General features: G+C 57.4%; 2 protein-coding genes across 4 annotated transcripts; both read right to left on the bottom strand.

Annotated features, from left to right (window-relative positions):
• Positions 1–164: 164 nt before the first annotated feature.
• SCRN2 (secernin 2) lies at positions 165–3,825 on the bottom strand. 2 transcript variants are annotated; one of them, XM_027094807.1, is made up of 8 exons: positions 3,738–3,825; positions 3,181–3,354; positions 2,696–2,877; positions 1,902–2,101; positions 1,242–1,457; positions 980–1,145; positions 707–887; positions 165–476 (listed from the first exon to the last, which is right to left on the bottom strand). In XM_027094807.1, the coding sequence occupies exons 2-8, from the start codon at positions 3,352–3,354 to the stop codon at positions 318–320; spliced, it is 1,278 nt and encodes a 425-aa protein (XP_026950608.1). In that variant the 5' UTR covers positions 3,738–3,825; the 3' UTR covers positions 165–317. The 2 variants fall into 2 exon arrangements, with proteins under 2 accessions (XP_026950608.1, XP_026950607.1); XM_027094806.1 differs by lacking the exon at positions 3,738–3,825 and having other exon boundaries at positions 3,181–3,727.
• A 4,064-nt stretch (positions 3,826–7,889) lies between these two features.
• On the bottom strand, positions 7,890–14,075 carry SP6 (Sp6 transcription factor). Of its 2 annotated transcripts, none has more exons than XM_027094376.1 (2): positions 13,667–14,075; positions 7,890–11,492 (listed from the first exon to the last, which is right to left on the bottom strand). In XM_027094376.1, exon 2 carries the CDS (start codon positions 11,432–11,434, stop codon positions 10,307–10,309), a length of 1,128 nt encoding a protein of 375 aa, XP_026950177.1. In that variant the 5' UTR covers positions 11,435–11,492; positions 13,667–14,075; the 3' UTR covers positions 7,890–10,306. The 2 variants fall into 2 exon arrangements, with proteins under 2 accessions (XP_026950177.1, XP_026950178.1); XM_027094377.1 differs by lacking the exon at positions 13,667–14,075 and adding an exon at positions 13,330–13,652.
• Positions 14,076–18,944: the final 4,869 nt, after the last annotated feature.

Below are 18,944 nucleotides of genomic sequence, written 5' to 3'. Positions count from 1 at the left end.
CACACGCCTGGGGGCCACCTCCTCTCCCCACAGGGCCCCCCAAGACCTTCACCAAGTCAGAAGAATGTACCGCCCAGCAAGGCACCCAGAGGCCCTGCAGCCACCTCAGGGCTGCCCTTTGCCCTCTCTTGGCTCTCCCACGCCCACTGGCCCTGGACACTGAACGAGGAAATAGAACACATTTATTAAGGCAAAGGCTGACCCGGCCACTCAGAACAAGGCGGAGGCAGTGAAGGGGTTGCTCTGTCCCTCTACCCCAGGGGTCCTGTGCCCACTGCAGCCCGCTGCACCCCAGGCCAAGCCGGGAGGAGCCGGGCTCAGGCATATGCCCGGCTCTCCTTCTCCACAAAGGCCTGGAAGAGGCCGCCCAGCTCCTGGGGCGGTGGGGCCCACTCCCTGGCCAGCAGCCCCCGCACAGCCTCCAGGCCTTTCTGCTCCAGGTCCCGCTGCTTCTGCCGGAGCTGCTGCCCACGATCCTGCCCGGGAAAGGTAGCGCTGAGTCCCTGGGACCGGCTTCCCTCCAGAAGGGGGGCGTGGCTGCCATCTCACAGAAGCAGGAGAAAGGACAGAGCACCCAACATTCTCCTGGACAGCTGGCTTTGAAGGGAGAGACTCCTCTCCCCAGCTCTGCAGTCTTTCCTCCACTCCCAGGTCCCCTCACGTTTCCAGAGTCCCAGCTGGGAGTGGGGGATTCCCTGGGGGTTACCTGCTCACTCTCCATCAGCCCCAGGGCCACCTGGTGTCCGCGGTAGAGGGCGTGCCGGCGATCCACCTGAGTCTGGAATCGAGGCAGGCTCCGAACAGGGTCCTGTGCTCCAAAAGTGGGGGACAGCACCTGGGGGACCTGGGCCGCTCCCACACCGAAGATGAAAGGTTTGAACACCGACCTGATGGGACAGGGATGGAAGGATTGAGGGCTATCGCACCCTTCCGTCTCCCCTGCCTGGCCCGTTCTCCCCAGCCTTCCCCACACTCTCACCGGGACGGGTCTGGCGTGGCAGTGAGGAAGTGGACGCAGGGCTGTGTGGGGTCCTGGGGCAGCACGGACACCATGCTGGCCGTGGTGCGGAAGCCTCCGGAGTCCATACAGATGCCACTCTCCTTGCTCCTGAGGATGCCCATCATCGCCTCTGCCGTGATGCCCCCTGCCAGGGCAGAAAGGGGCCCTCCGGCCTCAGACTAAGCCCCCTGAAGCTGTGGGAGGGGAGGGAGGCCGGCCCCCACCCCATCCACTCACTGACCTTGCCTTTGCTGCAGCAGCTCCTGCCCGGCCCGGAAGCGGGCCTTGGCAGCCTCCATGCGCACAGGCTGCTGGGTCAGGGAGAAGGTCTGGGCAAAGTCAAAGGCACCTTGCCCATCCCACCAGCCCTGGGCCCGGGCGTGGGGCCGGAGCTCAGGGTGTTCTGCTGAGATATCCGTGCCGATGCTCAGCTGGTTGGAGATGTTGCGGACCCCCTCTGCGGAGGAGATGGGGAGTCGCTCGTTTATCGTTAAGCCCCTGTCCTGTGCCAGGGTTTCAGCTAGGTGCTAAGAACACAGTGGTGAAGGGAACAGACAACCCTCGTGGAGGGGGAGACAGACAAACCGATCACAGAAATAACTGTGAGCTTGCAGCTGTGGTGAGCATCAAGAAGAGGAACCTGCTTGCGTTTAAGGGAGAAACCTGGCCACCAGGAAGTCCAGGAAGGCTCCCCAGAGGAAGCGGCAGGGTGGAGCACAAGAGGACTCAACCAAGTGAGGGGGGAGGATAAGTTCCTGAGTGGACTCATTTCCCATCTCCCTGGATGCCCCCACCACCCGAGACATTTGCTCCTGGATCGGGCCTTCCCTGCCCCCAGCACTGTTCCCACCCCAAAAGGGGAACACCTCTGGGAGGCAGGCCCCAGCGCCAGGCCCCTCACCCTGGATCCTCTGCGCAGCCCACAGCCTCCCCGCCGTCTCCAGCACCCATGCCTCAGTCCGGTCGGCCAGCAGGAAGGTGTTGTGGTAGCAGAATGGCATGGGGTCCTCCCGGCAGCTGCCCCCCTGCCCGTAGCGCTCCAGCAAGCCTGTGATCACGTGCAAGGCCTCCTGGGCTGAGCTGCCACGTTCTAAAGCCAGCCTGGCACAAAGAGAGTCCAGGGGACAGAGGGCGATGGGGTATCAGTGGCTGGTGGCAGAGCTTCAGTGGACAGAAGAGGCCCAGAGAGGTTTGGTGACAGGCCCAAGTCACAGAGAAAATCGGCCAACATTGGTTGTATTAAGCACATATAGGCCAGTGGTTTTCAAGCTGTGCTCTAAGGGGTTCATGAAAAGGACTGAAACATATTCTTGGAGAAAGAAGTGCCCTGAGCCCTCCAACCTCTTCAATCAGAGCTGCTCCATGTTTAGTGGTTTTACAAATCAAAATTCTCCCTGAGATTTCATTTGAAAAAAATTGTACTTCTATTGAAAAAAATTTTAAACCACTGTCCTATTTCTGGGTCAGCAGAAGCCCAGAGATGGCCACACTTGGGAGCTCCTTACCAGACTGTGGAGATGGGGCCAAGAGAGGGGCGGGGCAGGGACAGCCTCCCTGGAGATGATGACAAAGTGGGCAGAAAGGGGGAGGCGCTTGTGAACCAGGCTTGGGGGCAGGGCAAGGAGGATGGCCTGGGTCAGTACTCAGCCCCAGATTTCTGGTATATTGACGGGATGAGGGAGGCAGGGTCCACACCTGAGTAAATCCATGCCCAGCAGGGCTTCCCCTGTCCCAACTGGCTCCTTGGTCCACACCGCCTCGTTGCCAATGCAGACACCATGCTCATTGGCACCCATCTCAGCCCCCCACAGCCAAGAAGGGCGGCTCAGGATCACAGCATGGGTCTTTGACACCTGTTCCACCTCAATGTAGGTGCACTGGAGATAAGGGAGGAGAAAGGGAGAGTCCACTCAGAAAGGAGGTACCTATAAAGTGGTGGCACTTATGCCCATCACCTTACACAGTCCTTCACGGAAGGTCTTATTATTCCCATTTTACAGATGAGGGAACTGAGGTCGACAGAGGCTAAATAATAGGTTAGGTTCCAGTCGGTAGACTCAAAGCTCATGCTCATTTCACCACATCTGGCAGCTTCCCAGGTCGGGGGAGCAGAGGAGGAAGGTCTTAGAAGAATGCCTAGTTCTGCCACAACTCCCAGCACCCTATAAGGCCTAACCCACCTGGAGCCGGCTCCCAGGGACGTGAGTGCCTGCCGGTACAAACACCACCTCCTGCACCTCTTCCCGGGGCCGGTCAGAGTTCTTGGCAAAGATCACAGCTGGGATGGCCGAGGCCGGGGGCACCGAGACAAAGCAGTCGCAGGAACATGGGGTGTCAGGGCTCCACGATGCCATCTGCGGAGAGGTGGAGATGAGTATGTCCCTCTCGTGCCACCTCTCCATTATCCTGAGCGGGGCGCAGTCCTAGGGAGCCCTTCTCCCAACACGTGAGACACTCAGGGAAGACACTGCCGTCGGGTTTTGGACGCTCAGCACCGCACGCACACTCGATGCCCGGCGTGCGCGACGGAGACGCCCACTCTCTCGCCAGGCTCCAGACTTGGGAGCCAGCAGACGGGCGCAGACCGCATGCTCCGAGGGCCGTGCTCTCCCAGAAGTCCTGACCCTTCAGGGCAGTCGCGGGAGCGTCTCCCTCGCTGCCCAACCCCTCTCCAAGAATCGCACGCCACTCTTCTGTCTGCCAGTTTCTCGCTTCCCCAATACTGTATGCCCCTCACCCTCTCTCCCTCCAGGATCCGCAGCCTCGTCCCGAGCGCCACTGGCTCAGCTTCGGGTAAGGTCGGTGTCAAGGGGCGGAGGCTCCTAGATGACCTGGAAGGCTTTGGGCCTGGGGGCGGAGTCGGAATCGAGCACCTGCAGTTCCTTGATTTTCCACCAGGGCGCGCGCCAGCACCACTTCTTGGAGCGAGGCGGCCTTCGGAGTCCTGCTGGCTGCCTGCCCTACCCCGGGCGCAGCTTTCAGGCCAGATAAAGGCTGCAACGAATCCGCTAGCTCCTCCAATGGGGCCACTGTCGAGAGAGGGAGCTGGGGGGTGGAAAGGAGCCCACGTGAAAGGGGAGGAAAGAAAAACTTGGCTGATTTGTTAGAGAACGGGGAATGCTAGGGCATCCGGAGATGACGGAAGAACCTCAGCTACTTGTGACTTGGTTCGAATTACAAAGGTACAACGCCAGGCTGGTGCCCCCTCCCCCGCATCCTCTCTCTGTCCTGTCCCTCCTACTCCTCCCCATCTCCCACCTCCCACTCCCCAACCCCTCGGAAATAAGATCTATAAGAGTGGTCACACAGGAATAAAGACGCAGACGTAGAGAATGGACTTGAGGACACGGGGAGCGAGAAGGGTAAGCTGGAACGAAGTGAGAGAGTGGCATGGACATATATACCGTACCAAATGTACAATAGATAGCTAGTGGGAAGCAGCCGCATAGCACACGGAGATCAGCTCGGTGCTTTGTGTCCACCTAGAGGGGTGGGATAGGGAGGGTGGGAGGGAGACGCAAAGGAGATATGGGGATATATGTATACATATAGCTGATTCACTGTGTTGTACAGCAGCACCTAACACAACATTGTAAAGCAATTATACTCCAATACAGATGCTAAAAAAAAAAAAAAAGAATGGTCACAGGTCAGGAGGTGTAGGAATAATTTAATGCATTTTTTTAAGGCACATAGGCACAAAATCCATCCGACCTCCAAAAGGCCAATTCTGCCCCGCAGTGCTCAAACTCACTGGAGGTTAGCTTTGAAAGGAAATTTGGAAATTTCTAGCCCAAAGATTTGGAACTGAAACAGCAAAGGAGAAATCCTGGCCAAGGGGGCACATATCCATGTGGAGGTAGACTCCGAGCCCAAATGTTCTGCTTCCCAGGTCATTTTCCTCTATAAACCATCTCCATAACCAGCATTTAAGCGAATGCGTCTCACACCCTCTTGCTCTACGGAGACCTCCAGGAAAGGGGGGAGGGGAGACACGGCAGATTATATACTTCTCCCACATCCACCCTGCCAACCAATCAGGGCTGCTGATTGGAGCCCTGGCCACAGCATCCCAGCCTGTGGTCACTCCTGGGATGGGAATGAAGGCTGAGGTCGAGGTTTCCCCAGGAGGCAGGCTGCGGGCAGGTGTGCTGGGTGATGGCCGGGGAAGACCTGCCAGATAAGGCTGTTGGGACATCTGAAATCTGAGGTATTTTCTGATTGCCTCTAGATAAACAAGAATGATTCCCAAGAGGGTGCTGTCTCCAGGGTGATGGACTTCACTTTCAGAAAGGGGACTGCCACTTGCACAGAAGGTTGACCTAGAAGCTGGGCTGGAGGCAGAGAAGAGCACTACCCGGAACTGTGCAGACTGGCATCGCATCCTGCTCCTGCTATGATATAGCTCCGCGGGTTTCTTCGGGCAGGTCACTTTACCCGCCAGGGCCTCAGTTCCTCCAGTAGCAAGTGAAGGCATTGGACTAGATCAGTGGTTCTCAGCCATGGTTGGGATGAGGAGGGATTAGTTTTCAACGACGCAACTCCCATTGCACAACACAAGATAACACTTTGCTTCTCCAAGTGTCCTCGGATTGCCAGCATCTGCGTTATCTGGGAGCTTGTCAAAAATGCAGAATCTCAGGCCCCACCTCAAACCTACTGAATAGGAATCTGCATGTTAACAAGACCCCCAGGTGTAAAGTTTGAGAAGCGCTGCTCTACTGCACCCGCAAGGGACATAATTCGGTGGGATGTTGGGGAGTGAAGTGGAACATCTGGAAAAACTCCATGGGTGACTCTGATATGCCCTCTACCGGGTGGGAGCAACTGGACTATTTGGCGCCTGAGATTCTTTTCAAACCTACACTGCTCAGGTGCTGAGCAGCCAGACTCGCAAGGATTAATGGGAGGTGAAGGCTGCTTCCGGTGTGATGTATGGGGTGGGGGTCGGGAGGTTGCCATTGGACGTCATTCCAGAAGCAAACATCAAGACTGTGTGGTGATAAACGTGAGTCCCCGAGGTGGCTGACCTGAAAGCCGGTTCACATCCTGCACTTCCCCAGCTGCCCGCTGGGGGGCAGGACCGGGCAGGACAGCACAGTCCCAGGCTGCAGTCCCCAGGCTGCAGGTTCCTCGGTCACTTTCCCATTCCTGACTTCACTCACCCACCCTAGAGGGATTCTATTCCCACTTCCCAGGAGAGGACAGGGTGACTCAGAGACGTTGCCCAGAGGGCCAGCCCAGGTGTTTTGACTTCCCAAACTCCCTCTCAGCCCCTCCTGGACTGTCCTGCCAGGGGTGCCAGAACTGAGGGGTCGGAGGTGGCCTGGGGGGGGGGGGGTTGTGGCTGCAGCCAGGCAGCATTGCCGTCAGAGCGAGCAAGTGAGCGTCAGGGCCCCACCAAAGGCCCCCGATAAGAACGCAGGTCAGGACTTCCCCGGTGGCGCAGTGGTTGAGAGTCCGCCTGCCGATGCAGGGGACATGGGTTCGTGCCCCGATCCGGGAAGATCCCACATGCCGCGGAGCGGCTGGACCCGTAAGCCATGGCCGCTGAGCCTGCGCGTCCGGAGCCTGTGCTCCGCAACGGGAGAGGCCACAGCAGTGAGAGGCAGAAGGATCTGCGAGGGGAGGAGGGGCAGTCCCAGCCCTGCCCAGACAGGCCCAGCCGGCCCCACAGCTGCCCTCCTGTCCCTGGGGGCAGCAATGGGGGAGAGCAGGAGAGGACTCGCCAGGCTCCTGGGGTCTAAGTCCCCCAGACCCAGGAAGACAAAAGCGGAGCCCCAGGGAGTGGGGTGGGCCTGAGGTCCCCGTAACACGCCTGTCCCTCCTCCACCCAGGCAGACAGAAACAAACATTTGGCCCCCTCAAGTGGTCTGCTTTCGTCTGTAACCCCTAAACCATTCTGATGCCCCCATTTAAGGAACTTTGTGACCCCAGACTCTCCCAAACAAGTGGTGGAATGGGCCAGCCTGGGTACCATATTTGGCTCTGAGAAATGGGGTTAGGGTTAGAGTGGGGGGAAACAGGAATCCCACTGGGGTAGATGATAATTTTGGCCAAGATGTAGGATGGAAAGGTGAAAGAACGTAATACCCTACTCCGCCCCCTTGGAGCCAAAAACTGATCCTCTGTCAACTTTCCCAGGTTCGAGGCTCTGGAGCCATGAGGCTTTTACTCATCTGACGTGTGTTAGGCACCAACTGCGCACCAGGCGTTTGAGCAGCCTGGGAAAGTGTGCATGTCCGGGGGTTCCCGATGGGTCCAGTGAGGAAATTCTGTGCACACCATGGTTGCATAACTGTGGCAGGTCTCTAGCTGGGAGTTGCGCTAGGAACCTTTCCCTCATGCTTTTCAGCTGGGTGGGAGCCCATCAGATATCTTGGCTGCCTTTCATCACCTTGTCCCTGATAGGGATCATCCTGGGTGAAGAAATCGCTGTCAGTCACCCCCACCTCTCTCAGAGCCAGAAGGCCTGATTGACAGGCACACACCCAGGGGGGTGGGGTGAGGGGGCCAAGGGGCTGGCCATCTGTGGGAAGGCAGGGAACCGGCATTCTTGGCAGGGGAGGCGAAAGAGGGGGCTTCCATGTGGAAGAGGAAGGAAATATCTAGAACCTTTTCATCTCCACAGGAGAAGACCAGGGAGGGACAGTCAGCCCAGCTACCAACCCTGAGGGAGTGCCACCCTCCTTCTGCATCAACAACCTCCGGGCAGGATCAGACCCTTCAATCAGCTCAGCTCTGCCCCCAAACAAAGGGAGGTGAGGCTGCCCAGGGCTGCAGGATCAAAGAGAAGTGTCCACCCCACCCTGCAGCCAGCCTGGTCCTTGCTGCTGAGACACCATGAGTCAAAAAGGAAACCAGAGCTGGAAGACAAATGAAGCAGTGATGTGTTTGATGACTTTATTATGGCATAAAAAACACAGGCTGTTTCTTCCTCCTCCTCCCCCCCCAAAATGGGTTCACAGCACTTAAAGAAAAAAAAAATCCTACATTTCTCCTCTAGGGGGCTGCCTAGAAGGGGGCAGACAGCCAAGCAACCTAGATCTATAAAAGAGGGGAGCAGAAGAAAACCTATCCAAAGCCCTCACCAGCACACCTTAGAGCTCGGGGCCTCCATGGGGGGAATATCCGTGCTGTCCTCTCCCCAACGCACATTTGGGAGTTCCCCTGAGGATGGTCACTGGGAAAGGCTGTCCTAGTAGCAAAGGGAGAGGTGGCTGGTTCCTCAGCTGGAGGAAAACGGCATCTCACACCCACAGTGCCCTCCCTCTCTCCCCCTCATCCACCTGGCTAGGCAACTTGCAGGCACTGCCAACTCTCTTCTGCCCCCAGCCCTCTCAGCAAGGAAAGGGACCTCTGGTCGGATTAGCAGGAGGTAGGGGAAGAGGGAGCATCAAGAAAGGACATTACTTCTTAACCTACCCCAGGCCCATGCGTCCTTCAGGGAGAGTCACCCCATCCCTCTTAAGAAGGGCTCTCTTCTACACAAACATATTCCCACCCAGATCCCAGCCCCACTTCCCAATAGCACCCAATCCTTGGACTGATATCCCCAAGGAAGGAAGAGATGCTGTGGGCCTAGGCTCCAGGACCTCGGCTGGGGTGAACAAGATGGGGTCTCCCTGGCTGGAGACCCCAGGCTCAGTAGAGAAACACACACACACACAGAAACACACACATACACAGGTACACAAAACATGAACACACATGTCCTAATATTAAATAAAATACCCTTTGCTTATAACTTAAAAAATCAATACACAACTAATCCTTGCACAGGGCTCTGGGTGGAGAAAGCAAGGCAGGGAAACGGGAGGTCGGGGGGAATCTTAAGGCCTCTACTTGGAGCCTGGGAAAGCCCACTAGTTCCAGGCTCCTGTGGCCTGTCAGTCCCTGCCCCCATCAGCCTTTTTCCTTTAGCCTGGCTCAGCCTCTTCTGGCTTCCCCCCCTCCCCACGTTCCCCACTCCAGGATTACCAACAGGATGTATTTCTAGCATCTAAAGAAGGGAACAGGGACAGCTTCCTGGACATCACCTCAGAAGGCAGCCCCCTTCCAGTGACAGGACAACTTCCTCCTATGGAACGGGAGCCCCACAAGAGATGAGATGGGGAGGAGCCTCCTAACACACTCTACAGGAGGGGCAAGGCTTTTAGGCAGCACGAAAGGGGAGCGTCGAGCTAAAGAAAGAGTGGGGCTTAGCTTCTCTGCAAGCAGATGGCCAGGCAGGGACAGAGTCCTCCGCTCTGAGCAGGAACCGCTGGAGGTCCCTCTGCTGGGACACCCCCACCTACCCTCACCCAACCGAGGTAACCCTCTTCCTTCCAACCCTAAGGGGAGGGCAAATGCCAGGCACCAAGGGTGAGGAACTACGTCAATTCTGAAGCAAGGGCTCTTGGCTGTCTTGAAGGCCTGCCTGGGGTGACAGATGAGAGTGGACTACTGAACTTTACTTTTATAAAGACCAAGAGTTAAGGACTGAATCAGAGTTAGAGAGGGAAGGGCTTAGTTCCACTCCCTGACCAAATCCCTTTCTCTCATTTTAGAGGAGACTTCCTTGCTCAACCTCCACATCTAGCTCCCTCCTCCACCCCACCATTCTGGCTGGAAGCTGTCGCCCATTCTGGCCCTCTTCCCTTCTTCCCTCGTGGCTCCATCAGACCGGGTCTGGAAGGCTTAATAAGGAGGCACATCAGAGACATTATTTCTGCGGTGACAATCCTCCCAGCCAGATAGAAACTCCTCCCTTAGGGGGACCCCCAGCCTCTGCTACCCCATCTCAGCTCTCCCTCCGGAAACCCCGGGGTAAAGCACTCTAAGGGGGATGAAAGGGACCCGGGCTGCAGCGCGGCTCCAGAGGCCCTTTTATGTCCGGGTTCCCAGGCGCTAACGACGTGTCCAGACAGCTACCCGGAGCGCCCGGGGCGGCCCCACTCCTCTCTGCTCCGGGGACGCGCCGTATCCTCCAACCTATCCCCTCGGCCCTCCAGCCACCGTAGGGGTAGTCCGCCCCAACGCCCCAGGCCAGGGGCGTGAGTGAAAGAGCGAGGAACGGGAGAACTGATGGGCATGCGCAGCTCCTCCCTGCCCAGTCAAACGCGTCCGTCCTGTCCAGCCCCAGAGACTATGAAATCCCTAGCGACCCGGCTCCCTGACCCCCGCACCACTTTCCCTCCCTCTCAATAAATAACCACCTTCTCTTACTCCAGCCACCCCCACAAGGGCATCAGGCCAGAGGGCTCTCTTCTGATGGCTCCAGGGGAGACCAGCGGGGAGGCGGGACGGGGAGGCGGGACGAGGAGCTCAGTTGGAGGGAGCCGCACTGCCCTCGGCCTCGCGCTTGCCTTTGCCCCCTGGGGGCTCCGCTCCGCCGGCCTTGCCCTCTCCCGCCGCCGCCCCGGCAGCCTCCTCTTTGGCGCCCTCGTGGGTTTTCATGTGTTTGGCCAGGTGGTCGCTGCGCATGAAGACTCGGCTGCAGACTGCACAGGGGAACTTCTTGGTGCCGGTGTGGGTCTGGAGGTGGCGCTGCAGCTCGTCGGAGCGCGTGAAGCGCTTGCCGCAGAAGAGCCAGTTGCACACGAAGGGGCGGTCGCCGCTGTGCCAGCGCAGGTGTGCCTTCAGGTGCGATGTCTTGGCGTAGGCTTTCCCACAGCCCGGGATGTGGCAATTGTGCAAATGCTTCTTCTTGCCCCCATCGGGCCCGCACGGAGCCCCCAGTCGCTCCGCCTCCAGGCAGTTGGGGCAGCGGCACACGGTCTGGCCTGAGCTGCGGGGTACTGACCGCCGGGAGCCTTTGGGCCGGGCCGTCCCATCCAGACTGGTATCCAGCCCCTGGGATTCCGGGGCGGCTGCTTCCAAGGCCTTCGCCCCGTCGGGAGGCCCGAGGAGGTGCTGCCCTCCGGCGGCTGGGAGGAGATGGTGCGGGTGTGGGTGGGGCGGCTGGGCACAAAGCTGGTGGTCTCCGACGTAGCCCCCCAAGCCAGCCTGAAGCGCCCCGGGGTGGCCAGGTGAGGTCAGCGCGCCCTGAGTGTGGGGGAGGTCCATCCAGCTGGTACCCGGATGAAGGTCCCACCACGAGCCATCCTCGGTGCCTGGGTGTGTCGGCCGGAACCACGATTCATAATGGTGTGACATGTCCGGCTGCAGGAGCTTGGAAAAGGGTCCCGGGGCCAAGGGACTGTCGCTTTCCAGGTCCTCGCAGGTTACCCGAGAGGAGGCCCCCGGCAGCTCATAGCCCTGTGAGAAGTCCACCTCTGGGCCCAGCGGGAGGCTCTGCAGCTCTCCAGGCTGCAGCGGGGAGGGGTAGTCCCCGACCTCCGGGCTCGTGTGGCCCTGGTATGTTTGGAGAGGCTGCAGGTCGAGGCGCGGCGGGGAGGCGGGAGGCGCGTCCGAGTGCTGGCTGCCCAGAGAGCCACAGACGGCGGTTAGCATTGCCGGGATCCGGGGTGGGGTGGGGGACAGGGATGGTCAAGGGCACCTCAGGTGGGACCTAAAGGAGGAAAAGATGAGGTAAAGTGAGGAAAGTAACCGTCTCATTTCCCGTCCTAGCCCAGTTCCCTTCCCTGTCAAATGCTTCTTTCCCATCCCCAGGTGAAAAAGAGGAAGGCCTGTCTGGGTGGGGACTAAAGATCGGTTAAGAGAACTTGGGGGTGCTAGGAAGGGTTGAGGGTGTGAGGTGCAGAGGATGATGGAAGTCTACCTTCCGCTAGGTGATCCCTCCTATAGGACCCAGCTCATCCTGGAAGTTGGGCTGGTCCCAGGCAAGTAGGTCAGTCAGATACAACTAGAGTACAGTGCTGGAACCATTGTAGCTGCCCAGCCCAGTGGGAGGGGCAGTGGCATTGCCGCATAACCCCTGCCCCCATGCCCGCCCACCCACAGATCTGCTGCCAGCCCAAACGGAGAATCTAGGCCCATCTCAGCTTCCCCAGTTTAACTCAGGACGCAGTTGGGGAGAGGGAGGTGGTCTAACCCAAAGCTTAAAGTGACCTGACTTCCCGAAGCCCAAAGCAGGTTCTGAGGTTTTGGAAAAAGAGCTCTCCTTCCATCCCTGAGGCCTGCTCAGTGAAGAAAAGCATTTCACTGCTCTACACCACTCACCCCAGCTCCCTGCCTGGCTGGGTTGCCTCAGCCCCACCAAACCCACTCCCATGCCCCTTTCCCTCTGGCAGGGACTTCACCTCCCTGGGGTGCAACTGCAGTGTCAGTTTCCAGAAGACTTCTCCCCGCCAGAGAAACTAAGCCCCCCTCCCTGTCCTGACCTACACCAGTGCCCAGCCAGCTTTCTGGCTGCTACCCCTGCCCTCCTCCAATCTAGGGGAGACCAGATGTGAAGCTCGGAGGGGTCGGCCAGAGAAGAGCTTACCAGCACGCTCGGGAAGATAAAATTGCCACCCCTTAAGGGATTCGGGGACAGAGTGGGGGGAGCAACAGGAAAAGCCGGAATCACACAGAAATTAAGAGGAAGAATTTACCCAAAGAGATTATATAGGGCGTGCATTCTAGGCCTGGATCATTTTTAGGAGCTCTCCAGATGATTCTAACATGAAGCCAAGTGTTGAGAACTACTGCTCCAGGCCAGTCCTCTTATTTTAGAGAAGAGAAAACTGAGGCCATATTTGGAGAAGTCACTTGAAAAAAAATGTATTCATTCAGTCAGTAAATATGTACTGTATATACCCCTGTGAACCAGAGGTATATACGGTATATTCCTGGTCTGTTTCTCTTTCCCTAAACCACTGGGAACCTAAAGAACCCCCCACCCCTCTCTGGACCACATACCTGTCGCTTGAAGTTCCCCCTCGTCTCACCACCTCTCCCTAAGGTCTGCGAGCCCTGCTGTGATGCCTGGAGTATGTGGGTTTGGGTGCCTGAGCCTTCTCTGATGATGAGGGAGGAGACGCAGTGGTTTAGGGCAGGGACTTTTCCTTCCTAAATCAGGATTCAGATGACCCTACCACCTTCTGCTTCTGGGACCAGGGAGGTCGCCCTGGTGGTCTGGGAGAGGGAGGGAGAAGGGGATTGGGGCGCCTACTCAGGCTCCTGCTGCCTCACCACAAGAAAGGAACAGGGTGAAGCGGCAGGAATGGAGCCTCAGGCCCAGGCGGGGCAGCCCAGCAGGGGCTGGGCGGGAGCAGTGAGGCCTGGGACCCTAATAGCTTTTGGCGCCTGGGAACGGCCCCAGGGGTGGGGGGCGGGGGGGGGGGGGGGAGGCTAACGATCCAGGCTCCGGAGTGGCCTCTCCCGCCACAGGGCCAGGGAGCCCAATCCTGGGATGCACTAGGCTGCTACCGAGACCTCGGGAAGGGAGACAGCCGGGCGCGTACCCCTGCTTGCCTCTCCCCAAGGCGGGAAGGCTGGTAGAGACACCCTCCTTCCCCCTTCCGCCGGCTGCCTCTCCCATCACCCGTGCTCAGGTGGTCAGGACTTCCGTACTCCCGGTCCTCAAGGTTCCAATCCTCCAGTTGTCCCAGTCGCTCCAGTTTCCCCAGTCTCCAGCCTCGCCCGTCCGCCCCGTTTTCACTCCGCCGGGGCTCTAAACCCCTCGGATTCTTTAAGACCACCTCTCCCGAGGCCAGAGGAGGCTGTGGCGCGTTCCGGGCGCGTCTTTCCGAGACGATCCCCGATGCGCGCACCCCTCGCCGCCCTGACCCGGGTTCCTACCTCGAGGCTGCGCTCGGGCGCCTGGCACGGCAGGCTGGCGCCCTCCCGACGGGCGCTCCTGGGCCTCGCGCGCCGGCGGGCTCTCCAGCGGCGAGGGGCAGGAGCCGAGGGCGAGAGGGGGCCGCAACAAGACCCGGCGGCTGGCGGCGGAGGAGGGGCGGAGAGAGGCGGCGGGAGGGCGGAGGGCGGGCGGGAGCCGGCGAGCGAGCGAGCGAGCGAGGACAGCTCCGCCCGTGACTCACCGCTCTCTCTGCCTTCATCCTCGGCCCTGCGCTCCTTTTTCCCGAATTCGCGGCCCCGCCCACCTCACCTGTGGTCGCCTTTAACCCTTGCGGGCTCTGCCGGACCAGAGGCCGAGCCGGGCCGGGCCAGCGGGGAGGGGGCGGGCGGAGGGAATCGCTATCTAGGTGGCACCCTGCCCCCTCCCTCCCTCCTCCCTGGCCCCTGCACTGCTGGGGCGAGGGGCCTGGGCGGAGTGTTTCCCAGGTTCTGGGGCCCGCCCCATCGAGTGGAAAACTGCCCTCGAGCTGTCTCGGTTTGGCGGGCACCCAGGACTCTGACCCTGCGGGAATGGAGGAGGGGGCGGGTCCTGGGGGTGATACCGAGTCAAACTAGGGCGCCGTTTGCCTCCACGGCCCTCCACCCACCCGCCCCAGTCGGGCAGCGCTGCCCCAGAACTGGGAGGATAGAAGGAAACAGGATTGAGCGCCAAGGATGTGTCCGGTCTACACCCAGACCTGGGCCGTGAGAAGCTGGTCTTGGCCGCTGCCCTCCTTCACCATTCCTCCCGCCGCTTCTTTCCACCACCAGCACCTTCCCCGGTCCTTTCTCTCTCTCTTGCTGCCCGGCTCTCTTTCTCCGGCCACTCACCTTTTTTAGAGTAACCTCCTCCTCTCCTCTTCCCATCCATCTGGCCCGTCTCTATCTGCGCCTCAGCCCTCACTCTCCATCTACCCTTGGGCAGCAACCCCAGCGCCTCCCAGGTCCGCCTCTCCAATATACCCGAGCTCCCTTCGGTCCCAGAGGTGCTCAGCCTGCGCCCAGCCACCCTCGCCCCCGGCTCTGAAAGATGGGGCAGGAGCCGGGATAGCTCTGGGAAAGGACACTTCTGCAAACATTTGCGCGACCTCTTGCCACCATTCCTTCCCTATTCTCACCTGAATGTCTAAACCCAAGGTTCATAATTTTGGGGAAGGGTCTTGGATTCCTTTGAGAAAAGCAAATGCACATACACAGTGCAACCGTCTGCAACACAGTGCGGAATTTCAGGGCGTTTGCGACGCCCACCTAAAAACTTCTCTCAAGATCAGAGTTGGTTGAAATATCCAGCGCGGTGGGTAGGGGTGTTCCCCTGTCCTTCCCCGCCAGGAATGGCCTGTGCGACCGGGTACGAAACTCCCTTCCCGGTGGATGCCTCCCCGAACCGGCCGCTTTGACCTCCTGAAGTGACTCTTGTTGCAGGGGGCACTCTGATCAACTTCCTAATTTTTTTCGCTGCCTCGGTTGGCTTTCCCTACGGACTCTGCCATCTGCTTTTTTAATTTCGTTTTTGTCTTTACAGTCTGTTTCGTACAGCCCGAGCAGAACTTAGGCTGATTCGTTTCCGCGGGTACAGCCCCGATTCCACCACCGTTGGTTTACCTGTCCTGAATACGAAGTGCGACTATTAAACGGCTAAACTGATCCACAAGCCACTTGAAAATCGATCTTTTTGTGTGTGGTTCCCCCCACCAGACATACACATTCTCGTATCCAGAATCAGGGTCTGATTCATCTGTGCAAATCCCTCTTTTGTAAGACTCAGTTTCCTCATCTGGACAACCTGAGTACAAGTTGGGAGGGTTTCCTGGGGCTTAAAGGAATTGATGTTCTTAAAACACTTAGCCTGTGGGGCCCCTGGTAAGCTCAGAGTAAAGGGAAGATATCGTTGGTAGCGTTATAATTATTAAATAAGTCGGTTCCCAGCAAATGTTTGTTGGATAAATGTATATTCACAAAGATCTTTGGGCTAGAAGTTGACAGACCAAAATTCTAGCTCCAGCCCTGCATTTGCTAAGCTGAGCTGTCAGATGAGGTTGCTCTGAGCCTCAGTTTCCTCGTGGGTGAAATGCGGTTAGAGCAGCCGCCCTGCGGGGTAGAGGACAGGCACTTGGGAAGACGCGAGGTGCCTCCCAGATGTCAGGGATTGTACTTTCAGATCAGTCAGATTTCATTCCCGACTCTTGGGCCCCTGGGATGTAGATTCTCAAGAAGCGCTCTGGGTCTTTGTGGCCACGGCTAAGTCCACAGCCCTCTCTGTCCATACGGTTCTATCTCCGTGCACTCAGCCTGCAAATCTTGACTTAGTTGGTTTTGCACCTCCGTTCCCAGCCGTGTCCGGAACAGAGTTACGGGCTCACATTGCAGAGCCTGCTACTCGAATTCCTGGGTTAAGTCTGATTCGACCCCTAAGCATTCTCTTCCTCCTCCTCCTCCCTGCAGCCCGCTGGCCTCTGGCTGTTCCCCAAAGCTGCAGCTCTTAAGGTGCTAACACCTGAGCAAGGATCCGACTCTCAATGGGAAACCTGAGCCCCCTCTCCCATTTATTTATAGGCACCAGATTGTCTTGTCTTCCTAGCTCCTTCCATCTTTTCCTGGAAAGAAGATGGAAAGGGATCCAGCCCCTGGACATCCCACCCCACTTTCACCCCAGGCCCCCTTTCACCCCACCTGGTCCTGACCCGCAGCCAGCCGGGTTTCCCAGAAGCAAAGACCCTCCATCTGCCTGGCACTCATCAGCATGAAATTCAACCGCAATGCAGTTGTCTCAGAAAACTCAGCTGCTCTGACGTCCTGCACTGCCTGGGTTTCTACCTCTGACTCAGGGCACTTTCTTTTCTTCCAGATACCCCTCTGCTTTTGTTCCTTTGATTCCAGCCCTTTCCATTTCCCACTTTCTAGTTGTTTCCTTACTTAATGGTGCTCATGATCTGTTGACGTGACTGCCAAGATCACCACTGCCCACTGCCATGTTCTCATCTCACCTCAAAGTTGAACCATGCAGCCCACTGAGATCTGCCCAGGACTTGGGCCATTTCTACTCCTTTCCCTCATTCCACTAAAGGGGTAAACGGACAGATTTTGCCACAAGTGTCTGTCTCCCATTCTTGCCGCCCCTCTGCTTCTCATGCCTCATTTTAGTCAGCAATCCACTTTGTACCTGGAGCAGCCTTATTGGTCTCCATGCTTATAGTAACCAGCATTTATTTATTGGGCACCTACTACGTTCCAGGTGCTTCACACAAATATCTCTAATTTTCTTGAGCATGGAGCAAAGTAGTTGTTATTATGCCCCCATTGTACAGATGAGGAAGCCGAGGATTAAAGAAGTTAAATGACCTGCCCAAGATTATAGAGCTGTTAAGAGACAGAAGGAGACTGAGTCCAGATCTGTCAGGCTCTAAAGCACACGTTCTGCCTGCTGTCCCATCCGTCCTCACTATGGCAGCAGTGATGGCCCTGGCAGTCCGGCTCCCCTATATCCTGAAGGTGGAGAGGACGACATTTTTAAACTATTCCCCAGATCAAAGCCATCAAGATCCTGTTACTAAGATAGGACAAACTGGTCCCATCTTGGATTGGATTGCTGTGGTCTCTTCCAAACCTCAACTGTCCCTCCATGGAGATTGGACTATAAGAATATAGATATCTGCATTCTTATAGTGCAGAACACTATAAACTGTTCTGCCCATAAAAATTGTCCAGTGCAAACCCTCATTTTGCTAGTAGGGGAAATTAAACCCCAGAACAAGGAGGCAAGTAGCTCAAAATCACACAAGTTAGAAGCAGAGCAGGGACCAGAACCCCAGTCTCCTGATTCCTGGTCTCCTAGTTGCTCACGCTTCTCTTCTCCCATCCCCCGCTTCCAGGCTGCACTCAGCCAGCTGCGAGCTGGTGATCATGGACACTAACACCTTCCTCATATCCCCTCCTCTCCCCCACACTCTTCAAGCCTCCTGGGAAACTGGACAAGGTCCAGAGCTGGAGCCAAATGGTTTTCTTTCGTTCATCCTTTATTCACTGAACTAACACTTACTGAGGGTCTACCCAGGGCCAAGCACTACCCTGAGTACCAATTCTATTATAAACCCAAACGTCCCTATAGCATCGCAACCACTCTTGGTCTGAAAGATGAGCCCAGCTGAGGCTAGTGCATTTATGTGTGTGTGTGTGTGTGTGTGTGTGTGTATCTACAGATGTGTGTGTACCCACCATGCCTGTGTGTAACCACCACACCAGTGTGTACCTACCCACCAGTGTGTACCTTTGGGGCTTGAATGTGGGGTGTCTGTCCTCTCTCCTCCATCATAAAGGGTGTTACCCACAGGCCATGCACAGCGGTTTCTCCCTTATGACTTCTGCAGATATGCTCTCATGCATGAACTTCCATGTGGTGAGTGTGTGCCCTGTATGTCTGTTATATTAGCCCATCTTTTTCCTCAGAATGAAGTCCCCAGTCATCTATTAACCGGTGAAAGTGGTGAATCACCACTCTACTTCTCCCTCCGATCTCAGCCCAGTCCAGAGACCTCAAGGAACCCTCTTTCGTTCTCCATGCATTCACTATCTCCCTCTTACGTCCCCCTCCCCAGTACAGAGAGAATCAAGCCTTTTAACCCCTTCTCAATGATCCCCACTTTAGAGTGAAGACCTGATCCTCTTGTCCCCTGAACTGGACAGGGAACAGCCCCTCTTACCAGTCCATGGAGCCCAGAGTTGGCAGCGGCAGTGAGGGGCAAGTGGGGGTGATGGAAGAGCCAAGCTTTATAAAGGAGGCAACAGTCAGAGCCAGAGTGGGAGGTGAGAGACTCGGGCAGGGATGCTGCCAAGTCCTCATGGCCTCGGAAGCTTCTAGGATAATCCAGGAAACAGTGGCCCCCGGCTCTCCTGGGGGAGTGGTGGGGCTGAGATCTGAGTCTCTGAGGTCTGCCAGGAAAGGAGGATTTCAGCTGGAAGAGGCAGCTGAGGGTGGGGGTGGGGATCGGGGTGGGGAGGAGCAGGACATCCTTCCCTCCCCAGAGGTTGGCCAGGTGGTGGGAGAGGGACAAAAGTGGTTCTTTCAGGATGGAGGAAATGAGAGCATCGCCAGGGGAGAGAGCTGGGATGGCTGGAACTCTCCAAATTCCAACCCCCTCCTTTTGTTTCCTCCATGGACATGGTGGGAGAGAAAGAAGTACCACTTTTAAGACCTGACACACACACACACACACACACACACACACACACACACACACACACA

Source organism: Aethalodelphis obliquidens, unplaced genomic scaffold, assembly GCF_003676395.1.
Source record: "Aethalodelphis obliquidens isolate GAN/ISIS:26980383/991018 unplaced genomic scaffold, ASM367639v1 scaffold89, whole genome shotgun sequence".
NCBI lineage: Eukaryota > Metazoa > Chordata > Mammalia > Artiodactyla > Delphinidae > Aethalodelphis > Aethalodelphis obliquidens.
This window is presented reverse-complemented; position numbering and strand designations above follow the sequence as displayed.